The sequence below is a fragment of the Ylistrum balloti genome, unplaced genomic scaffold, assembly GCF_031769215.1.
Source record: "Ylistrum balloti isolate Yb309-2 unplaced genomic scaffold, AGI_CSIRO_Ybal_v1 Utg371114, whole genome shotgun sequence".
NCBI classification, from domain to species: Eukaryota; Metazoa; Mollusca; class Bivalvia; order Pectinida; family Pectinidae; genus Ylistrum; species Ylistrum balloti.
In genome coordinates, this window is record NW_026782612.1 from 506,923 (window position 1) to 532,140 (window position 25,218).

The window sequence follows — 25,218 nt, forward strand, 5'->3', positions numbered from 1 at the left end:
CCTTCGTCATTTGGAAAGATAAAAGAAAAGTTAACATTTGACTTCTTAATTTGCATTTTAACAGTCTTTTATATCAAAGTAAGTAATCTATTTTTTTCTCTTGTTTCTAGATATATGATTACAAATACACCTTGACAAAGCCATAAATTCTGATCTTGTTTTCGGGTTTATGTAAAGAGTTTAGCTGAATAGGCAAGATTTGGTTGATAAAGCTTCAGTCACTTTCTACATCTAATTTCTTCATCGTTTTTCACTGGCATCTGTTGTTGTGTCATAGGAGAGAAATTCAGGTTTAAAATATTAAAACCTTGAAAGTTTGATAAAGATTGGAACATGGACTAAACTTCTTATGGACTTTATTTTGAGGAAATGTGCAAAAGTCAAGACCAGTGTTTGATATGATGATGTTGCACGCGACAGGACCTATTCAACCATAACAGTATATCAATATGCTCAGACAAGAGACTATCATTGTCCATGTGTATTGATAATAAGAATGAAAAAGAGTCAATTACAATGGTGACTATCAACATAAATATTTATCTTAGAATACAAATGAAAAAATGAGACACCATTAAAATTGTTTATCACTGTTTTCTATCTGATGTATACATATATATAAAATCTAGGTGTAAAATATATATTTATGGAGTCATTAAAGATGAAAGATTGTATTGGCAGATCAGAGAGGCAAGAAATGATTTTATAGGCTTTAATACCTAACACACCAGTCCTCTTCCCTAAAAAAAGGGAGGGGGGGTGGGCGCTGAATAGGTTGAAAAAGATAATTCTGAACTTCAACTAACTTTAAACATAAGGCAAATTTTGAAAAACTTGTAACACTGTTTGCAATAAATGAAACAATTTGAGGGTCACTGAATACATTTTTAGAGAAATGGTTTCCTTTTCTAATAAAAAGATGACTTGGTCGGTTGGACATCTTGTAATCAGAATTAACAGACACAACACAGAAGATCAAGGCACTTATTTTTTTCATTATTAGACATTTTATGAAAAATTTTCAATAGGGTAAGAAATGTAACTAATTCTTTTAATCCTATTATGCTAGCTGAGTTACATTAATCAGGAAATATATGGTTCTGATAGATAACACAGGAAATGAGTTCCCTCCCCTGGTGAACAGATTCATATTTTTCTGCTTACATTCAGGACATCTACAAATGCCTCCATTATAAAATGGGAAAGTTGACAAATACAAGACTGATCCCAACAAGAAACTGTCAAAACTGTATGGATGATCCTAGCTTTTATCAAGCATCTGTCACCATATCTTCAAAACTGTTTGAAGTTGACCTTCAATATATACATGAAGATCAACAAATTGTCTGATTCAAATAATGTTTCAGAAATTAGCATCCATATAAGTAGTATTTCTACACTGGTAATTTCACTAATGGTTTCAGTATCATCGTTTCAATTTTTTAAAATCAAAGAAAGATTAAGAGGCTGGGATTTTCCAACCTAAAAAGATTTCATTCTTACGGTGTCTCTACCAGCCTCTGACAGTTGGGATTCTTACAATCATAACTGATACAAATTGCGGATATTGTACATCTTGACTTTAAAGGAAAAAAAATCTGAGCCACTTTTGATTTTTGGAAAAGTGATCCCAGTATTTTAGTCTTCATTAGAATTTAGAAAATTTCAATTATCATTTTCATTGACCTTACAAAAATTAAAAATGACCTTTCAAAATTAACTTTTTTACACCACCCAGATATGAAGTTTTGGATAAGACTGGCATATTTTTCACAGATAAACTGTTTTTATGATGCTGCAAACCTTATAACTAAGAATGGAATATTTCCAGACACTGTAAATGGACCAATCTACTTTGATTTTTAGGTGAGACAGGGTTAACAAAGACCGCCTACACAAATTTTTATAGGTATCCATCTGTAATTGACGACTAAGTTAACAGTATATTTGGCGTTCATGCGTCCAACCGATCCACAGGGTCCTCTCATCTTCCAAACTTTATACACAAATGATTATAGAGCTAAATGATGTACTTAGATCTGATTGGTTGAGTGAGTTAACATTTCACACCTGTTAATTCTATTTTTAGATTTCTGGCCCTTGGCGTTTCCTCCCCCACACCATAGCCATCCACAAAGGGAGTCAAGTTCTATAACTTTGATGCAAATAAGTCAACTTCCTCTGTTAAATATGTATGTCACTTCAATTTGTCTGTATGCTCCCCCAAACATCTGATATTAATGAAACCAGACCTGTCACTGTAGTTTACTTGAGAAAATCTATAAAGCGATTCCCGCCCCCTCTTAGTACTCCTGTGGTATTTTTTATATGAAATCATTTAGGTTAATTAATATCCTCCTTTTTTTTATTCATGTGATGTCCAATTTGGTTGTCAATAGGAACTCCTGCTAAGTGATGATATGAAAACTAGTACTCTTAGCCCAAGATGAATGATTGTGACAGAAAACGTCACCATGCGATTCATCCTGTTAATTTATATGCTAATGTAGTCATAGTATAACAGTTTGCTTATGAATATCATTTATAATGTACTTCCAATTCTTTTGATAGTAGAACGGACAGGTATGATAAGCTATTGAGGCAGAAATGAAAATCAATTTCACCCATCATACCAATATGATAGCAAAGTCACTCAAAGCCTGAAACGTTTGTTTCAATAAGTCTGAAATCTTTCAAAAAACTTTGTTTGGCAAATAACTGAACATTTTCTATAGACTTCAATATCACTAAGCAACAGTTCACGACAAAAAACTAGAATTTGAGGACAGAAAGGGCACATCACTTTCGATACATTTTTTACCTCCATAATCTGTGTAATTATCTCCCTTGATATCAAACCTTACGTCTGTACCATGATTAATCTACAATAATAAGGTAAAAAATCTCATCACTGTATCCTGTGGGCTCTGAATCGTATAGTTCTCATCTTCCAATATACCAAGAGCAGTGATGCACTGGAGATTTAAATTGTACCAAAGGATGATACACTAATGAATTAATTCAAAGATTTGCTTTTTTTAAGATGCACATCTATCACTTGTACCTTAGAGACCTAATTCCAGGATTTCTTTATGGTATTTCAAACTGTAAGAATAATACAGTATCCCAAATATCCTGAAAACAACAATGGAGAATTGAATGACAAAGTGCAATCAAATTGATTTGAAAATCTCACAATGGACTGTTTAAAAGTGTCATACATCTCGTAAAATCTCACAACGGACTGTTTAAAAGTGTTATCCACCTCGTAAAATCTCACAATGGACTCTAGTATGAGTTTATATTTTCTTTTTTTGAATGATTTAATGACATCAATTTCACTTAATCTGAAAGCGAAGTACTTAGCGTAATTACTGCCAAATCTTGTTCAGTTTTTAAAACAGCCAATTTAGGTCCCTTAACGGCAATTATCAGTACTAATGCTTCACATATCTCTATCATAGGGGTAGGTAACAGATATAAGCAGGTGTTAGTATGGGATCTTGATTTCCTATGACACCAGCATAAATGGAACAGCTTGTACTATACTGTCTAGTTTTTCTATTCGACTTTAAAACAACAAAGTACAACTAACATGTACTGCCGGATACTCTTTTCATCCTAACTTTCTTCTACATGATATCCGCCACAGTGACAAGATCTTGGCCATATCATAACATATATAAGCTCTCTTCCATATGTTCACGGCTTGACATCCACCCAACAACCAGGTCAAGTGGACAGGTAAGGTACCGATGAGGAGCTAGTTTTAGCCATGTGGATGAAGGAAATTACAAGTTTCCTATGATTTCAATATACATCATATACCATTATCACTTGTAAAGTCAGATTTGAGATTAATAAGGTGCCGGATGACACCACGATACCAAGACATATTAATTCCTTTATCAAATATTACAAAATTAAAAAAAATGTTTAAGATAACAGTATACTGCAAAGTCACCAAGGTACATTCATGACATTTTGATTTGTTTTTTTCTTTTTGTTTTCCTTTTTTTTTCATGCCAAAACATTTAAGAAATATAAATACATAATGTTAATGTTTTCTCATTATGTACATTTATGGTTTACTTTATTACAACAAATTTTTTTCTTCAAAAAATGAACATTTAATATATGACAGAGAGCATGAATGATGATCTCCACAACTTGCCTGAAAGTGTGAAAGAGACTTGTAAAAAAGTGTTTAATTATTGAGAAATGGTAGATATACATGGCCATGCAATGCCGTCCTCCACTTCATAATCGACAAAATTTGTTTTATGTCTCTTTCTGAAGTTCAATTACTTCTCTCAGCTAGTGTCGAACATCCTTTACGACCCTTTTAAAATGTGCTTTTGAAGAGAATGTACCTTACAACTCCAAGTTCTGAACCTTAAACTTAAGTTTACACGTTGTCCTGACACCTGAAAGAATTTGACATTTTCTGGACTCCATAACATTTTTTTGTTGCATCTCTGTTAATGGTAGGAACAATAGAGTCCTACGTAATTGTGGTCCTTGTATCTTCTACAAAACCTCATTGAAATTATGAAAAGGTGTGAAATATTCACATAACAACAGCTTAAATATATAATATTTTTGAGGGTCTGGTTACCCAACTATGGGAAAGGAGTTATCTCCCCTTGTTTCAAAAGTCAATGAAAACTAGAAGAATTAGTGACCTCTTAGAGTTTTTTTATTAGTACTTCATATCAAATTTGGAAACAAATTTCAATGAATTTTTCACAAAAAAAATTGATTATTCCAAAATAAAATCAGTACTATTTTTTATGTACCTTTTTAAGGTTGCATTCTTTCATCATCTTCATTATTCATATGCCTGTGCTTAACTTATACTAAGCGGAAATATATCCTGGCATGTTTCTGTTTCAGAGAAAAAAAGGCCAATGACAGGTAATTTCATAGCCTGAACATTGTCACAAGACACACCACAATGCCACATTTTTTAGGTCTCAGTACAGTCCTATATTCCCTGTTTGTTTCTTATTGCAATGATTCTCAAATAAGCCCAGGGCGCCATTCATTATATCAATATTCTGACCTAAAGCCAGGTCAGGAACAATAAAGTACAGAAACAGACAGGGGAGGGTTTATTCATACTGTCAATTAAAAATAGTATTTATCATTCCAAGTAAATTTTGCATAGATACCCATCTGTGACATGCTATAGAATATTAATTGGTATGTTCTTTCTCTCAATCCAAACCTGCAGGGGAGCGAGACATTTGTAATTCATCAACTATACATACACTGAAAAACATTTTAACACGGAATTATTCCACAGAAGTATTTTCAACCTTCTTCACGCAACATAATCATATTTTTTTGTTGTCCATTAACCTGTAACATAATTGAGGGTTTAACTCGTAGTGCTATAATGATTGTCCTTTGGGAAAATAAACGGTCTCCAATGAGTCACGTCTTTAAGTGGCTGCTATAAATTTTGGCAACTAATTTTCTTAACTACAGCTAGTAATTAACCAGAAGGCAACCATACATCAATAGAAGTATCAATTATCCTGAAATAGTTTTGGTATTGTTTTCAAATTGTTGAAAAGAAACTTAATATCAAGACGATATAGTTACTGTGCAACAATTAGTTGTGCCATAATTTCATTTGGTCCATTTTTTCCCCTTCAATTTTCACAACTGATCTATAGTGCATTATTGAACGCCTGGCTCAATATTGATCAACTGGATTTTACAGCCTCTTTTTGAATAGTGATGTACGTATGCGTCCGATATTCTATATTATCAATAGTTCCCGATCCATACTAACTGATAAATCATTAGACGTTAATTTTAACCCTATGTTTAGAAAAGAGTAACCGATAGTAACAAGCAAATCAAGCTTTACAGGGAAAACCTTGAGACTATATTGAGAATTTTCTTTTATAAGGTAAATGATTTGGACAAAATGGACAAGTGGGCGGTTAATTACTAACCTGTAGTATTGAAGAATTAGATATTTGTTGTGACAAGTTCACCGAGAGATAAATCTTGTAATTGTGATAGACATCAGTCATAGAAATAATGGCGGCCATTTTCTTTCTTCTTTCGACAAAAGAATTATTGTATAATTACTTGTGGTACTGAAGTTAGTGTATTGTTACGGATGATTTACACCTGTAGCATCAATACAATTATTTCAAAAAAGCTCTCCAACATGGTTGAGTAAGCACAGCTGATTAACAATTGTAACAGAGAGAATATAATGAGTGGGTGTTCACCGATCAGTAATCAGTCACTCACTATGTTAATATTATCTACTGTTTAAAAAAATAAAAATTGTATTTTATTATTTATAAAGGTCATGTTAACCAAAGAAGTTGCCCATCCCAACTGGTACCTATAGCAACCAATGATACGTTATCAGCTGCAATGAATTTCCACAACAGAAATCTACACCTATATGAATACATTCATGAAATGTGAAACGATCAAGCAGCATTTTTTTACTTTTTATTCTTTCATTGCATGATAAAATTCGTTTGTCAAATGATCTACCACAATTGATAATCATGGATCTCTATCTTATAATGAACTTGACAAGAGATAACAATTAATTGTGTCAATAATTGAAATGTTTTATGCAACAAACACACAGAATGATTTGATGGTATAGCATTTTGATCCTGAAAGCTCAGAATAAATGAATATTTATTTGCTTTCACTTAAAATCTCCCTAAGCCCCTTTGCAAATTAAAATATAAGTGTTGACTTGCTCACGAGACTTAGAAACATTCACAGCCTACCTCGTGAACAAGTAGCCGCAGAGAATGGAAATGTCAACACTGAGTCACCTGCGGCCATTTAACACCTGTAAATGGTTTTATCATCAGCGATCTTACTTACATGTTATACCTGTCCTCGTCGCTGCAGTATCATCTCACCTGTATATATAAAGACCTGAAATCTGACACGCACATCATGAGATTTCTCCGGAGATGTTGCTTTTGTTTAATAAATTCAGCCAACAAAACTCAGTAAACTGTACCTTTTACGGTTTTAAATAATTCTTTACAGTATTGTAACTAGTTGTCGATATTAACAATGGAAAAGAAACTGGAAACGTGGAAAGGCCAACTATTATGGTAATTTTAATCACACAACAGTGCAAACATTCTACCACTCAAAGCAAAACAATATCAATTCTATCGTTTAAACAAAAAAGAAACACTAACTGTGCAAAAATGGGGATTTTCGTAATTCAATTGATTGTGTCATTGCCACAGCTCATTAACTAAAGTGTAGACAGCCTTCTTGTACACTGTAATGAGCAGTAACAGATAGCCTTATACTGGAATTATCAACGAGCAAGGCCAAGCATATCAAATTCTCTGATTCATGATTATGAAATTTAGGCGAATAAGGCCAAGACAAAACAAATATCTATGTCACAGTCAAATATTTTCTTTGCATCTGACAGAAATTGTAAATCCTTCCCATCTTCTAAAGCAGGTTAATCCATCAAAAACCATTTAAGTCGAGATAATGTATACTGCTGCTGGTGTAAATGTTTGCAACCATATAGACAAAAGCATTAACAGATTGCTTGTTCACTTCTAAGCTTCTAGGACCATACAATCAAGCTATCTAATTTTCTAAATGTTGCATATTTCATTTCAAAAATCCACTGTTGAGTTAAATGGCAAAGATCTCTTTAAGTATTGCTGTTAAGAAAAGTGAACAATTTTCAGATAAAAGGTGAGTTACTGACCATCATATATACTTCACAAATAAATGTTATATATTCCATGGCATTCATATATCTATGAAGCTTGATACAAACATACAAACACTTTAAGTACCATTCAAATGTGAAATTTGGAGAAACAGGTATATTTAAAAAAATAATTAACTTCTAAACTGAAGTTTCAATTACATAGAAATAATTTTTTACTTCAGGTAAAAAATCTTGTAAATTCATAGAAATTTTATAACAATTCCTTTCGGATATTTCATGTAAGGTAAGGAGTCAGACATGTTTGATCAGATCAATGCTGTCATGTTGCTTCTGTTCCAAAAAATATGTATTCAAACTGTACACAACAGATAAAACTGCTATTGCATGGGTAACCCATCCTATCAAATTACATATTAATAATTATTGTGTAGCATTGTCTAAAACCAATACATATTTATATGTCTAATGATAGATCCCTGACATATCTATTGTATCTGTCCTTCCCTGACACGTTTCAATGGTAGCTGCCATTGTGTAATAATGACACAAATTCCGTTGGTTCTAACTGAGCTAGAAAAGCTTCATTTTCTATTATCTGTAATGGTGTATAAAAACAATAGAAAGCTATTACAAATTTGATAAATGTATGAAAATAGCTGAATTAATATTCAAATAATTGCCTTTTTTCATCTTTCATCTCCAATGATCCAATTACAACACAGTTTGAAATCATCAAACTCCAATTTAACAACATAATTTCACTGTGTCAAACAAATTTAATGTTTGACATAATTTTTGACTGTATTTTTAGATATTAAACATAAAGACAAGACAATCCATTTATCAACACTGGATTAAATCTTAGAGACATTTACCTCTAATTCTTTGATTTAATTGATTTATTGACAAGTAACGAAGCAACCCTAGCAAAGATTTCTTTCTGTGGTCCTGTATTTTGCGCAATATGATGTTAAATCGTGACAACATCAAAACAGAAACAATTAATCCACTGAACGCGTATTGATTTCTGTGTCCAGGGCATACACTATCACCTTCAATCTCGGCTGAACCGAGCCGATCAATGGTACCTTGTATCCTATTCTCTTTATCTTGTTTGTCTATAACTCGTAGGTTCCGACCAGGTTAGAATATCACATGACCACTATGCCAGATAATGTGACTAGTCATGTGACAACTTTCCCAGATCGAAGTGACCACTCCGGTAGACGTTATACTTCAAATGACCTTGTTGAAACTTTTGTGCTAGATATCCAATCGGCCTTGTTGAATTACGACACCAGTTGTACAGACTAAGTTGTCGAATTCTGACACCAACATATTTTGGAAAGCTTGTCTATCAAGCTCAAAACGGCTTGATAAGCACAACTGAGACTATTTTTCTTGACTGTGAAGCCATTTCTGTGAGGTGAAGTTGATATGAGAGTCTCTTAAAGCAAATTGAGGAAGCGAGGTCCATTGTTAGGAGTCTGCGAAACATAACATTGCTAACTCTGATTTGTAAACATATACATTTCGTAAGAAAACTTAGGTACAGGATGTTTAAGCAACTGATACGCTTGATACAGAATCATGTGATAGTAACAGTATATAACGACAACCTCTACATTTCATGGAACAGGAAAACCTAAATACTCGTCTTTTTTCTAAACTTGAAACATTCTCATTGCATACACGTATATTCTAAATGTACTAATTACAACGATAATCAGATTTTTTGTGTTAATAATATTTACCTGTATTGTGATGGTACGAGTTTCTTCATGTTGTTTTATATCGTAACTACTATCGATGTCAACTTTTATTATTGTTCTTGATTTCTGTAAAAGTGACTATGTGCTAAAATTTGACAGCACCAAATTGTGAATGTTTACTTTACACATTTAATTTCTAAATAGATGTATTTTACTCCATCTTACATATAACATCATTTCACTCCCTGACCCCTCCCACAGGTATAGAGTTGTTTTCTAACACACAGCACTTATATTCTATAGATATAAAACAAGACACACTTGGTTTCACAGCTTTCCATATATGTGACATTAACAGCAGGACTACGTCATCAGTTTCACATGAAAATTTCCAGGAAGGACCAAATTTTTATTTCAGCACAATTTAAACTGGCCAATCTGATCCCTGATGTTAGTTAACAGTACAGCCTACACACACCAAAAATAAAGGCTGTTATCAACAATGATGAGCAAGTTTTTTTTGTCCAATGTATTTTTATTTGTTTCATTTCAACATGGTCATACAGTTCAAATCCAAGTCAGAACTACAATCTCTTCATATTATTACATGATCTCTTTCCAAAGGTGTCTTCCCTACAAATCAAGGGAGATAAGCCAGCAGAGGATTTCTTCACAAAAATCTAGGGGGAGCTATATAGGCAGCCATGTCCATATAGATGGGTTAGCAAGCTAAGATAGTGTATCTCCATGCACCGTGAATGGTTCAGGACACTAGGTAGGGGTTCAAAATCATAACACTTGTTTGTGACTAAACACCTTGGACTACAGCTTCCTAGAAACAGACCTCCATGAATTTTTTGAAAAATAATACAATTTGACAAACCACATGACATACTATATTATTTTGACTAATAATATACAGGAACATACATCATTTCAAGACTTCAGTCCCGATTTTTTAAATTTTTTTTAGAAGACTGCATTTTTCTACTTGTTTATCTCCCCGTCATGAACTTCAAAGGCATCAGACACAATTTTATTTATAATTTTTTAGAGACCAGGGTCAGTCTATAAAATGTATAATATCATTTATACATGCAGTCATGATAAACCGCAACAAAGCTGGGACATTTAGTGTCCCCTATTTGACCTTCCACTTGAACCCTTGAATCAGCCAGGATTCTAGTTGTCCCTAATGTACTTATGTCGGGTGATGTAATGTAGAGTGTGAAATTATAGATTTAGAGCTAGTTGTGTTGTTGACCTACAAACATGGAGAGTCGACAGAACCAGACTATATACATTACAAGTGGGGTCTAGTTTTCTGCTGTCTTTCATGAAGATAAACATCATGATGTGCTTTTCGTAACTGGTCAAGGATCGGTCACTTTTGTCTGTCAGTACTCAAGGGCCTCATCTACAGACTGCAGTCAGTTTGGGCAGAAAATAGGATTATGATGGAGTTGAAATGTCAATATGAAGCTATAGGCTTGCTTACATAATGCTAAGCCTATCCAATCCCTTCATATGTATGGTTAGTTATTTTATCAACAGCTTCTACAAAGGGGTTTTTCTTTAACTTTGTAAAGTTTACAAATGTTATAATTTCTTTTTTTTTACCAATGAAACATAAGTTATTTTCTTACATACAAATCAATTTCTTAGCTGCACAAGGATGAGGTTGTATTTCTTTAAGGACAGATTTTCTTTACACTATAAAGCTGATAAGACTATGAAAAACATGACCCTTACGCTAGCAACACTTTAAACCATAGACCTATTTATAACTATTCAAATCCACAAGATTTAAAATCAACAGAGGTGACTTTTATTAGACCATTCAAAAACCTCCATGTTTACCTTACAGAGGTATCATACCATCTCAAGCACTGAGGGTTCAGAGGTCAGTGTGTACCTCACAAAACACAGCGCCTCCACCACAAATATAGATAAATCTAATCACCCATATTATTTGCGTTTGAATACATTGTAACACGATTATAACAGCTCCCTCTGGTGTCAGTGCCCTCACAAAGCAAGCGTCACTCATTACAGTTCCTACAGATATTTTTCAATGAACTCCAAGATCACACATCAACCCTATTCATTGGTTTGTATAATGGCTAATGTTAAAATATAGGTCAGAGATTTTATTCTTGTTGCTAAAATTACTCTGATTATGGAGTATCAGGTAACTTTCAAATCTGTAAGACATCAATAGGTTTACTCCACAATAGTTATTATCAACATGAAAATAGGCGTGGCATTCACATAAAGGCTGGGAAACGTAATACCTCAATATCATTTTACTGTCATTATATCATTACATAACGCAAGATTATGTACATAATTTATCACAATTAAAATGATCATCAAAGACACGTTTTACTTGTCTTTTCATTGGACGAAAACTACTGTGTAATTTACATAATCTTTTCATTGGCTGTTATTTGAATATTGTACATATATCTAAATATATTTCAACAAAAAGTTTTCAAATTTTACACTTTTCTTCGAAAAGCTTTAAAATTATCCTCAATTAACACTTAATTTTAACTCCACGCCACAGAACCCTATGTCTAGCCCTCAAAGCCTGTCATACAATCACAGATATTGTGATCATAGTGTATTTCAAATTTCCTAAATGTAACTTCAGAAATAAATATTGAAAATTAGAAATTGGAAGCAGTACTTACAAAAAAAATTTCAACAAGTTTTCAAACCTTTTCATGAAATAAAAAGATGAACTTGAAAATCAGGGGTAAAAATCATGCATAGGAACTTATGCTTTGTGTAATAGTTAAGACAGAGACCACCAAATGACTTCTTGTATTTATAAAAAGTCGGAGAAGACCCCTTCTGGCTGGCAGATGCTGGTTTTCATTCATCAGAATTTGGTGAGCCTGTGTATAGTGGGACCCCATTCATGAATTCATGAATAGAGAGACTGGAAATTTACATAAAATAACAGTACCACATCCATTACCACAGGCAGATTTTGATTACTCAGCTGTTCACTAAAAAAACTGAAGTAAAGTACTGAAATTTTTGAAAGATTAATTTGATTAAAATATTTTGAAAAATAGAAATGAAAATAAATATATAAATGAAATGTTTTCAAGAGGTAAAATGTAATTATAACTTAGAAGTAACTCATCAAAAACTGGTAACATATCAGTAATTCATAAACTGGACAAAGTCTGATGACCTTTGGTATAACGATATAAAAACATGAGCTAAGAAAAATTTAGAAATAACTGAATTTCAAAATTTTTAAACAAATGTCTTCTCTAAAAATTTCAATCACCATTAAACTTCGGGTATCCATCATGAACGAATTCAGAAGCAATTTTCAAAATCACGCAGAAACTGATGTCTGATTTTGTCTACAACATTAGTGGAAGGTTACTACATTTAGTTTAAAACCAACTCCTTTAAAAATGTATTCTAGCAGATCAACACAGATAGAGATTTCAATCTACGAAACTTGCCACCTTATCTTTTTGATGGAATACATAAATATATATGACGTGTTCCTGATATCAGATGATAGTAACGTCATAAATATTAAGAAAAAAATTGACATTTTACACAATAATAGCATGTAAGAATATGAAGCTAATAGAGGTACATCACATGCTCTCTCTATTAGCTTGTTTATTTTACAACACAAGTCTTGGAAAAATAAAATATCCTTGTTCACTTTTCTGAGATGTGATAACAAATAAATTCTGTATTTTTTAAAAAGATTTTACCTCCAATGTTTTCAAACATAATGTTTTTTTAAGATAATATTATTTCTATGCCAGTATTCTAAAACTAATTTTGCCTGACCCTGTTAATCCTCAGTGTTGAAAATCAATTTGAAACTATCACTGATATTGAAATGAAGAAAAAAAATCTGAACTTAATTAGAAAATGCTACAATATTATCGCTACATATGGATTTGGGAGGCACCATGCTGAAACTAATTTTACACAAAATTCAGCTGAATGATGCAATTATTTTGACAGGAGAGTTCTCTCAAGAACAATAATACCTCTCAAAATACAGGTACCTCTCCAGTTATGTATAAGATTATTTAAAATTCAAACAGTTTTATAATTTTTTTTTTCAAAAAGTCAAAACATCAGATATATTTTAGAAAGTGATAAGTTTGAAAGACAGTACAGAGGGTCAGTAAGGAGTGAAAATATCAAACATCAATATTAATTTCATAAACACTGTTTGAGATAAGCAGCTATCTTAGTATTTACCAAAACAAGTTACTGTTTTCCAAAACAGGTTCATGAGTATAAATTATTGGAAGAACTCTCTAATACTTTTTTTAATGTATTTAATGTATTTTCCTTAATATTCTGAACTTTTGGGAATTTTTTTTTCAACGGTTAGCTCTATCTTCATATATTTATATCAAAAGCATCAGGCCTACAATATAGCGTAACTCTTAATTGTCAACTCAATCATAGCCAAAATTGTCCTCATCTGAATATAATTCAATTCTTGCGACGCCAAATTTGAACATAAATTTTCTTCACACAATGTGGAAGCTGCATTCAAATGAATTCTGATCGATAGGATTCTGTGAACATGTCTGGAATTTGTCATGTTTGATATAATTTTATTCGTTATATTAAGTTTACACCTAATTATTGATAAAGATATGTTATTACCATGTCTAAGTAGTGTGGAGACACATTAACATCTAACTGGCTCCAATAGAACATTTGTCATTAAAAGCTGCAATAAAATTCAACACAACAAGACTTTAGTATAGAACTCATTCAATAGCACCCTTTGTAAACTTGCAAAAGAATGAAATCTTTAAATTTTATCTTTTTTGTTGTAAAATATCTTTACTTAGATAACATTTATCATCATGAAGATACGATGAAAACAAAATTGCATTTACACAGTTTGAAAAAACATCTATGGAGATGTAATGAAATTGAACTTCGTAAACTTTAAAATTTGAACTATCAAATAAAATTTCATTACTTATTTAATTCAGTGTAATTTTACAGTAAATTTTGTGATTTATCTGTCTGTCTGTCAGAAATAAATGTTACTTCACCGACATCAAATGATCACGATATGTCACTAGAATATTTTACCTGATTATCAAAGCGATCTTTTCTCACCCCTTACACAAATTAATGGACAAAAACATCCTTTTCAAATATATAAAATACAATTTTGTGTGTAAAAGTGTACATTCGGTTTACTATCTAAAATCATTGTGTAATTTTCCGCAAAAAAAAGTCAGCTGTGTCCTCTATCTTAAATCAAACCATAATTTGCGCTAAAAAATGAAAAGAAACAAAATGCTGAACCCTAGTTATCATGATTCCGCTACTTTAAATTTGTTTAAGCACTCAAGCGGATAAAATTTACTGAACTGATATTTCTTTGAAGTATACCATTACTGTGATCAATTTCAAATGTAATTTCTCTCCCAACTGAGCAGCTAGATTGACACCAAACTAGACAAATGTACTGCTATACACTAGGAATATAACAATAACCTTATCAACAGAAAAAAACTTTCTTTTCTATCATATGACTGCATAGATTTCATTCATAAAAACAGCCAACACTTTTTTAAGGTACCCAAAGGGAATTCATTTGCCATATAAGGCACATAGGGGATATTTCAAGTTTTTTTTTTATTTTGTGTAATATTTAAAATTTTAGAATAGAATTTTTAACACTGTATAGAAATATAAAAAATATAAGTAAAATTGTGTCAGAATGGTACATAATGATATACCTACATCAACACAAATAATTATTTTTGAATTTTTTATATTTTCTGGCTTGCAGTAAAAGGATGTTGAGACTATTTACAGAGCAACAAAATCCTTCATCTTGCAAATACAGTTGGAAAAATATCAGAATTACTGACTTGACCGTGAAAATACCCCTCCTCCTACCTTTTTTTTTATCTCTATCCCCTTCAAGAAGACCTGCCACTGTTGTACATGCACACTAGTTTTAATAATGAAGTAAAATGGGAAGATGGAGAAAGTCCAAGGTTTCATTAGCCATCAAATATCTATAGACAATGTTGTTTTATCAGCTTTTGCTCGAGACATCAACATTCTAGTCTGAGATCAAATTCTCTTGTTGGTGTAAAACAAAGGTTAAGGTATAGTTGAATGATGTCCTATTAATAGTCAGGGTTATTTCAGGACATGTCAGGTTGGGGTTGTGTGGGAAATCCCGAATTCCTGGAAAAAACCACCGACCTGTGGCCAGAACTTTGTGACTGCCCCACATAGGCCTTGAACCCACACCCAGAGGTAAAGGGCTTGTAATAAAGAGAGCCAGATGCCTTAATCATTCACCCATCAATGGAAAAATTGTGAAAAATACATGTATACAACTTTCTGTCAAAAGTTTAAATAACATCAGAGAAAACCTCACCATCTTTTCTTTGTTTAGCATGAAAAAATACTAGTCTTACATTTAAGAATCAAGTATGCCCTAATTGACAAGGTTAACAAGGGAGATAATTCTAACATTTAATGTTAATCATTTATCTCATTAAATCATTATGAAATTTGACAATTTGATAATTCTTGAATAACTTAAATGTTGAATACATATTTTGATCTTCATATCAATACAAGAAATTATTGATGCAATCATTTTGAAACCCATCACAAATTTCCCATTCTTTTATCATAAGGCTATTCCTTTAATGTAAAATTTCAAGACTTTCAAATCAATTGTCCTTCTCTTTCAAAGTTTATTAAACATTTTGTTACTAATTCTAATAAAACACACCACTTATTTTACTGACATCCCATAACTTTTTATTTCAACCCTTCTGGTGCCTCTTTTTAATTTGTCCTACATTGACAAACTAAATTCCCCGATTGAGGCCTCTGGCCCAGTGAACCATTTGTGATAGTGTGTACTGAATAACACTATCTCCCACCATTAAGAGAAGTAACATATGATTATATATGTCAGCACTGATACTGTAGGACGCTAAATTTGTGCATCAAAGGTTCGGTTTATTATATCAATAAATGCTGATATTTTGATACATGTTTAAAGAGCAAACACATTTCATGCATTAAACCTTATTTTGACCACTAAACCAACTAAATGTTTAATTTGCATAGTGTGTATATTGTAAAAAAAACTCAAAAAGCCAATACATATATAGAAATCGTCATGCTGTTCTTTGAAAATTAAAACTTGTTTTAGGAAAGACAAAGCTTCAAAGATAAAAATTTTCTTTCGTGACATCATTGACAATATATCTATTGTACTTTTGTGTTGGAATTCACATTTCTGTCTACATAATAAATAGGATTCGTGATGGTTTACCTAAAACATTTGTTTAATCTCAAACAGACCCAGGCATTGTCTCTTTAGATCTCACAACGTCTCCCTACATCCATCAAAGTCGGTATTGACATAACATGCAACAGATTTACACATCAATACTGGGCCAAAGATAAGGAGAAGTTCTGGCTTGATGAAATAATCATCTAGTTTTGTAATATACAGACAGCACAGTTTACCGTGGGCTAATCTGAGGCTACCAAATCATTATATAAATTTTGGTATCTAACTACTGTGCTGTTGTCAAAGTCAGTTATTACAAAGGAAAGTGATCCTTATGTCACTCAGAGACTACAATGTAGACAGCTCTAGGTGAAGAGGTTAATGTTTTAATCATTCCAACCTAACTTTCATCTGTCCTACCTGGAACAGAACCCATGTAAGACCAGGTCATTACATGATTACCTCCCTTTCTCCTTCCCCCCCCCCCCCACCCTCCCCCCTTGTAAGACAAAAACTTTTATTCCAACCTTACTTTCATCTGTCCTACCTGGAACAGAACTCATGTAAGACCAGGTCATTACATGATTACCTCCCTTTCTCCTTCCCCAACCCCCTCCTCCCTTGTAAAACAAAACAAAATTATAATTCGAAAGAATACAACCAAATACCCAAATGTCATTTTTTTCTTTATCAAGTCAAACATATCTGGAGATTCAAGTTCATCAATATTTTATTTCATGGGGAGTTTTGGTTGATATACAGGTATGCTGTAAAGTTACTAACGAGCTTCGGACAGGTGAGAGGTCCATCTGTTAAATCTTGAAGGATCATAGTTCCGTGTATCAGACTATGACTGATTGATGGATGGACATAACTGACCAGACGACTGCAATATATTATACACCTCTACTGGTCAGTACTATATTTAAACCATGAGTCTACAGAAATCCCGGTGACCTCATCTATCTTATATATCTTTCTACTTGGGGCAAATATGTGAAATATATCCATTTAATATGTATTTATATTCTGTAAAATCATATACATTTTAGGGTTCAATCTACTAATTTTAACAATTTGTGGACAAATGAATTTGTAGATTAAGAATACCCATAAAAACAACAAAAATAATTAAGAAAATGAAATAATTGTTAAAAAGATTCTGTTAATGACCAGTTAAAGTGATATTTTCAGAAAATTCCATTTAATATCATATTTTTTAGAAAATTTCACTTAATATCATTATTTTTTTTATTATCATGTCGGAAAGTTTCAATTTGTATAATTCTGTACAGAACATTCCATTTAATGTCATTAATTAAGGGATCCTACTTATTTCTACATTGTTTGGTAGTGTAAAGTATATACAAAAATTAATCTCTCTTCATCTATACATCAAATGTAGTATGTGTTTTAGATCATGCCTGTTGAATTTAAATCCTCATAATATCACATTTGTTGTCCAGTTTCAAAACACAATGGTGAAAATATTTTTTGCGTTGCAAGGAAAAGATAAAACAACCAACTCCTACTATTACTAAGCTGTAAATAAAAGTCACATATAAAACAACATATCATTTTCCAACTCTTTCTTCTCCATGCACATCAATTAGGAGTCAGTATGGTTGTGGGTGAAACAAGACACCTGTATTTTTGCAACAAGGAAGTTCCCTGATGATGTGTTTATGTCATTGATCTATTCGCGAATGTCCGTTTGATATGGTACACATAAAGTGATAAGATGTAAAGTTTGGAGCTCACCTGAACCTTCATCAGACATCTCCGATTCAGAGAGGGACGGAACTTTCTGTATATTTCCAAGGGAGGGCACTCTGTGGTCATCAAGGCTATCCTGGCGGGAAAATAGGCACGGTGCTTGTTCCATCTCCCTGGTGAGCTGGGGATCAAAGGTCAACTGAAATACAAATTTACAAAGTAATTAATATTCAAAAGGTTCTTTTTAATGCAACTGGAAAAGTCCTACTAACTTTCCTCATGCACTGTGAAATAAGACTGAAATCCATTACCATACAATGACAACTAAGACAGCATATGACAATCAAGGAAGAGAGAGGATGCTAAAAGATTATTGCTTTGGGGGCAGTTTCCATTCAAAGGATGTATTTTGCATATTATAGATAGGAAAATCATAAAGTGCAAAACAACACCACAGATAGTCTTTATGAATAAGACATAATGGATGGAACTATATTCACCCTACTAAGTGGTCACCGAACAACCCTGAGTATTGCTGGGATTTTACTCCGTTCAAATTAAGAGACCAAATAAGAAGATATTCTGTTAATCGTGTCTAACGATTTATCTGAAATATTTTTAATAGATTTGGACATGGATAAAATCTACTATCCCTTTTCCTAAAGTTTTTTTTAACCCAGATTTATCAAGCGACAAATCCAACAACTTTCAAATAACAAATTACTGATAAAATAGCAAACTCCAACCAGGTCAATTTATAAAGACTCAGCATCAGTTTTTTTTTGTTTTCTTTCTTTAGTTTTTTTTTCAAATTTAAATATCTCTTTCCTAAAAACAAAAACTGCTACTGTATCCCATTATTAGGTACCTGAAATTTTTACCTGCTAGCTCTTTTTAATACAGAGTTTTACGTGTCTTACCTTAAACTCCCTCATGACTAACAGAAAACCAACAACTTGTTGTGATCACATTTACATACACGCTAAGCCCTACATGCACAAGGACAATCCTAAAAATACATCTAAGAAAATATAACGTTCAATTTTCAAAATCCGGATTGGCGTAATTTTTTACGCAGGTATCAATAAGTGAATATACAGGTACATGAGTCACACAGTTCAGATTAAACCAGTAATACTGTTACCTGGATATTCCAAAAATAGACCCCACCAACCGTTTGTTACCATAACGCTATCAATCTGGCTATTTTACCTGTTCGGCAGTTTATCTCCTATACCTATAGCCTGCCAACATGTTTGCAAAACTCTTGAACTTTTAAACTGTTTCGTTTAGCTGTTACTCAAAATGTTATGACACGTGTGTCTCTCCCCAGGCTGTGATAATCACAGTTTAATTTCTACCCTGACATCAGTAAAAGACTGCCCATGTTAATGTACAGAGTTAATGTAATTATACTTCTGCACCAATGAAAACAAAATTACCACAAATAAACAACAAGTTCTTTTCTGATGCAATACACCGAAAAATAAATGCAACATGCTTCTGATGAAACACTGGTGAGCCCCATATGAAAAATGCTTGTTTTTAAATCTTTATTTAAAAGGAAAAAAAAATAATCTGTATAAAATTAAGGGTGAAGAGACTTCACGCTGTTTTGTGTCTTCATTGAGAAAGAGTTCCAACTTTTTTAACACTTTTGTTGGAGAGAATTATTTCATTCTTTGTTAGAGTATAGAATGGTACAATGGATCTGATCTTAATTATGTCTTTAATTTGCAAGGATCTGTCAGCCATGAGTCTGTGATAGTGTTATGTTGTAATAAGTCAACGGGGTGAATCAAAAGCTGTCGACTGTTGAGAGCAGGTTTATTGCAGGAAGATGCATCAAAGCATGATTCAATCACTATGGGTGGGCTTATCAGACATTAAATCATCATAAGATAAACTTATTGGGAATTATCTCAAGATTTTAAAACATCAAATGACCTGACCAACTAGGATTTTCACTCAGTAGTGCTCCGACTGAAATAATTTTACGATGAATTTAATTCTTATTTTAACATTCCATTTTTTTTATTTATATAATTAGTGCAGCAAATGTTGCCTTCAGTTTCCAGTGTAATAACTTCCTACTTACTTTTCCCATCACTAAAACAACGTCTCTGAATTAGGACCAGGGCAAAAACAAACATAAAATCTTTTTTTTTCCAACATGAAATTATATTATCCTTCCCTACCAACTAAAATTATCCAAGGATAAGTCAGTCAATGGCAACAAAGAATATTCTAACATTGGTTTATACTTGTCCAATATTATATGCATCATACAAACGCTTGTAATTGACCTCAAATCTGTCTGTATTCTGTACAAATGCTTTCAACTATAGGATGGATCCTTTCTGTGTGAGGATTTGTACTATGGTAACACATTCCTCAAGAATTTTTCCCATGCTAATTAATACCACTGAATTAAGCAACTGTCTCCTTTCTTGACTCCTAATTATCCTAATAAATTAAGTATTACTTACATGTGGGGATCTCTCCGTTTTATATCATAACTTTGATTAAGTCTTGCGTTATTCCCACAGCAATTAATATGTCTCTCTGCTTAATTCCTAGCATTTCGACTTTTTCACACAGTTACCCACAAGACAGAAGCATTGCCCATTGTTTGCCAGTAACCCTGTACACACTAACACAATAATATATAGATAATTGATACAAGCTTTACCAAATGGTGAAGAAAAATCAAAAGCATCCCAGAACTCAAGCTTGAAATATCTCAAAATATCATTTTTTGATCTGAACTTTCTACGCTGAAATAAAATTTTGTTGGTGAATGACCCTCTGCTGCATAAATTTTCATACTGAAAAACACATGTTTGTATTGAAATCAAGGTATATGGGTAGATATATCACATTATAGTTTTAAAGAAAATAGAATTTTGTGAACTAACAATACTTTGGGAATATGGATTCAGTACAGCTGACCTAAATGATAATATTAGGTCTTCGTCAATACGGCCATTGTTCTCTATCAATTACCAAAAGCAAAACTCTGCATTTCCAATAGAAGAATATTAACCAACAAAGAGTAAATTACTTAATCAATTTTCCACAAGTCGTCAGAAACCAGCGTTACTGCCTTTGTGTGGTATATAACGATTGAAATTATTTTCTGGTGTGGACGTGGAACAGATTCCTAGCCTTTTGAATGGAAACAGTTGAATAATTCTTTTTGTAGTCGACCGAGGACATATCTTTTGAAGCCCCTTGAATGTTAACCATAAAAATGCTGTGGAATTGTCGACAAGAAAAAAGTTAGTATCCTTTGAAGACGAAAAGCTGATCTTCGTCATTCCTAACTCAAATTGTATGTAAACACCTACACTTACAATTATCACCTTGGGCTGGAAGTCTGATATTGACTACTGTTATTGTCTCATAAAAGTAAGAGAAAAATTGGGAAAACATCACACGACTTTGTCTTTTACATTACAGTGCAGCAAAATTTGAATTTCAAAACTTAGAGAACGATTAACTTGTTTGAAATGGAAATTTATTTGAAACATCTCAAATTTTACGAATGTGTCAAAACTGATCTCAACATTTTACTATATTTACTCAGTAAATCTAAATTGCCACTTATATTTTACAGTTCCGGTTTTGAAATTACTTTTTATTCTCTCTAATCTAGCCAAAATGTTTATGTGAGTGATAAACGATGTGAATTCAATCTTCCAAAACTAATGGATGTGATAACATATTGCTTTTTTTCTCAATATTTTTGACATATAATACTATCTAAAGTTGAGAAGTATTAAACTATTGCAGAATCAATGATACCTGTGATCTCTTTGATATAACAAAAAAGGAATCATTCAGCGAAGAAATAGTAAAATCACCCAGATTATCATGTCTTTGCATAAAATCTGGTTAGAAAATTGATCTTGAACAAATCATATGACACACAGTGTGCTTTATCAGATATTGGCCTTTTCAGGTATTCATTCCGGAACATTTAGGAGATGTGTCATAATTCAACTCAAAACTAACACACTTGGATTACAAAGATGGATGCAATTAACCCAAAAATTGGGTTATCTCCCTTAGAGAAGACGACTTCCTGTATGTAAATCAGTAAATAATGTTTATACCGAATCATTACCAATATCACATTCACTTCCGAAAAATTATTACATAATTTTGTTTAAATCTTATCTGTTAACACCTGTAGTCAATTTTCAAATAATTTATCATAATCAAATGATTCAAGTTTTTAACAGCTTATCATGACATATCATTAAATATTTTCACTTAAACGTATTTAATGTATATTTAACAGATAACCACACATATAAATGTAGTTTATTTGTAAGTGAAATTCAAAAAAATTTTGGCTGATACACCTGTTTCAGTACATTTCACCTGATGTGGCATTCAGGAAATCAGATAGTAATATGTAATCTTAAATCCTTTAAGACATTGCCCAGCTCTTGTGTATATCTGTATCATTGTTTGAAGAATTGGCATAAGTGGTCAAATATGGCCTTTGACCCTTTAACCTTGACTAATGACAAGGTGTAGAACTTGATGTTACAATATGAAGTAAATATGAACCATGTTTGTTGAGAGGTTTGGCAGATTTAACAATGATTTGGATAAGATATGTATTTAAGAACAGATTTTGATTCAGACATGCAACGGAGATGCGTCACGACCAAGCAGGACGGGACACAAAGGGACGATTTTGAATGAACCAGTTGTTCATGACTGTCTAGAAACTGACATATTCTCAATCAGATTTTTCATCAAAGTGAATACATTTACAACAATTTCTTCTTGTCTTTTAATAATTCAAACAAGTTTATCAATCGATGGATTGGTTGTAACATCTGCGCGTATCAATGATGGCCACATCAATACCACATTATCTAGCCCTATCTGTATCCTAAATACCGCGAGCAGATTTGTTACTTTTTGATTTGATGTAAAACCAACATTTAAATCATAACAGTATTTTACGGATTTGGAAAATCTTTTTTTCTTTTTTTTTTGAATACACCATAAATTTCCAATTCATGCCATACAACAGTTTGAATTTTCAAGTTTAAAATGATACCACAAAAAATGATCAACAAGAATTAAAAATGTTAAAGATGACGGAATTACAATACACAGTTATCAATTTCAATCGGTCTAGATTTATCTTCAAACTTTGGACCAATCAGAAATACTTTTGTCACTTTTTTTCCCTGTATCTTGGGATTCAAATTAGGTAATAGTTTTGTTTTGTTTGCAATTTTGAAATGCCTAATAATGATGAGCTTTGGTGGACTTTTTACTTTCTGAAAGTATTTTTTTTTCTCTGTCCATGTATGGGAATCATAAACATTTTCATTGATCCTTTCTTTTATAATAGTTTTTATTGATTTCAAAACCACAAACTTTGTTTTCAAAACTGCATAACAAACCGCCTCTATTTAAAAAAATGAAAATAAACATTTTTTCTTTAAAGGATATTTCCACTATCCCTTCTGGGGCCTCTAGCATTTTTATGAATGAAACAGTCTCCTCACCATTTTCGGGATTTTCCTGGGGCGCTTGTTAGGCTTTGGTTTTCTGGAGTCCTGTCCAAAGAAATCGACATTCTCCGTTCCAAAGTCAGAGACATCCGGGTCCATATTCTTGCTAGTTAGAAGAAAAAAATATATATTGATAATATTTATCAGCAAGAAAAAAAGCCTGGAAGTTCTACGTCATCTTTGCCTATCAGTGATATTTGTTTACTTTGCCTGTAAATAAGGCATAGCAGAAGCACCACGATAAAGCACATTCAGAGAAGTGCAACACTGTGGCTAGTTAATTAGACATATCCTAAATAATAAATTTACCGTGTATGACAAACGAGACACCTTACCGTTTGGTAGAGTTATTGTCGGACAGCTGTGAAACACTTTCAGAACGTCCACGCCGATGGCGAAACAAGAAAATTGACCCGTCTAGTGTAGCTAAGGTCGATTTCGTCCCGGCCTACAGCTTTCGTAGACCATCTAACGTTGTCATATACACGGCAACAGTAACTGTCCGCTTCTAATTACTTGTGGGATAATTTTGCAACGCCGAAGTCGATGAAAATTCGATTATTTGGTATGACCTAGTTAGCACAGGTGATCGCCTGAGCTAACCATGAAAATATTGGCTCATTGAGGCCGAGATGTATTAGCAGTTTTGATTGGCTAGGACTGTATTTACTTTCAACACGATTAGGTACCGTCATGTTGGGAATTAAAAGCACGCGTCACTTTCGTTTTTTAACGTTTATTTCATTTTGGTATAGATTCATGAATATATTATTAAATTCAGTTAATAACACTAACAACAGCAGATTAAATATGATTATACAATGATACATGATACTTTTATAATACTGTTCCATATTGAACGGTAAAATACTTTATCTATATCTTCTGATCAAGTACATTTGTACTTAAAGTGTTATTGTTTATTTAGAAGAGGGCGTACAGGAGTGAGAGAACGCCCGGGTCTAATTTTTAGTATCATTATTATTTTTCTGGTTAGAACAATTTGCCAAAACAGCGAAAACAAGATAATCCAAATGTTATGACAACCTGTACTTAGGCTGTGTTTTCCATGACAAATATCTATTAGTCCCTGCACAGACGTATATATCACATATATATGTCTCTGGTCCATGTTTCAAAAAAATATCATGCATGTTTGACCAGATCCGTATATAATTGAATTAAAAGAAAAACAATTTAAACAGTCAACAAATATTATCATCTAAATCA

At 32.6% G+C, this 25,218-nt stretch overlaps 1 protein-coding gene across 3 annotated transcripts in view; it reads right to left on the reverse strand.

The window, feature by feature from the left end:
* LOC132560800 (protein c-ets-1-B-like) overlaps window positions 1–24,512 on the reverse strand; it is an 80,642-nt gene extending 56,130 nt beyond the window's left edge. For 2 of the 3 annotated variants that reach the window (XM_060225479.1, XM_060225477.1), the window contains exons 1-3: window positions 24,324–24,512; window positions 23,983–24,094; window positions 18,488–18,641 (exon numbers count right to left, since the gene is read on the reverse strand). In XM_060225479.1, coding sequence (XP_060081462.1) covers window positions 18,488–18,641; window positions 23,983–24,087 — 259 coding nt within the window. In that variant the 5' untranslated portion in view covers window positions 24,088–24,094; window positions 24,324–24,512. The remainder of the gene's footprint in view (window positions 1–18,487; window positions 18,642–23,982; window positions 24,095–24,323) is intronic. The other variant, XM_060225478.1, reaches the window with a different exon arrangement.
* Window positions 24,513–25,218: the final 706 nt, after the last annotated feature.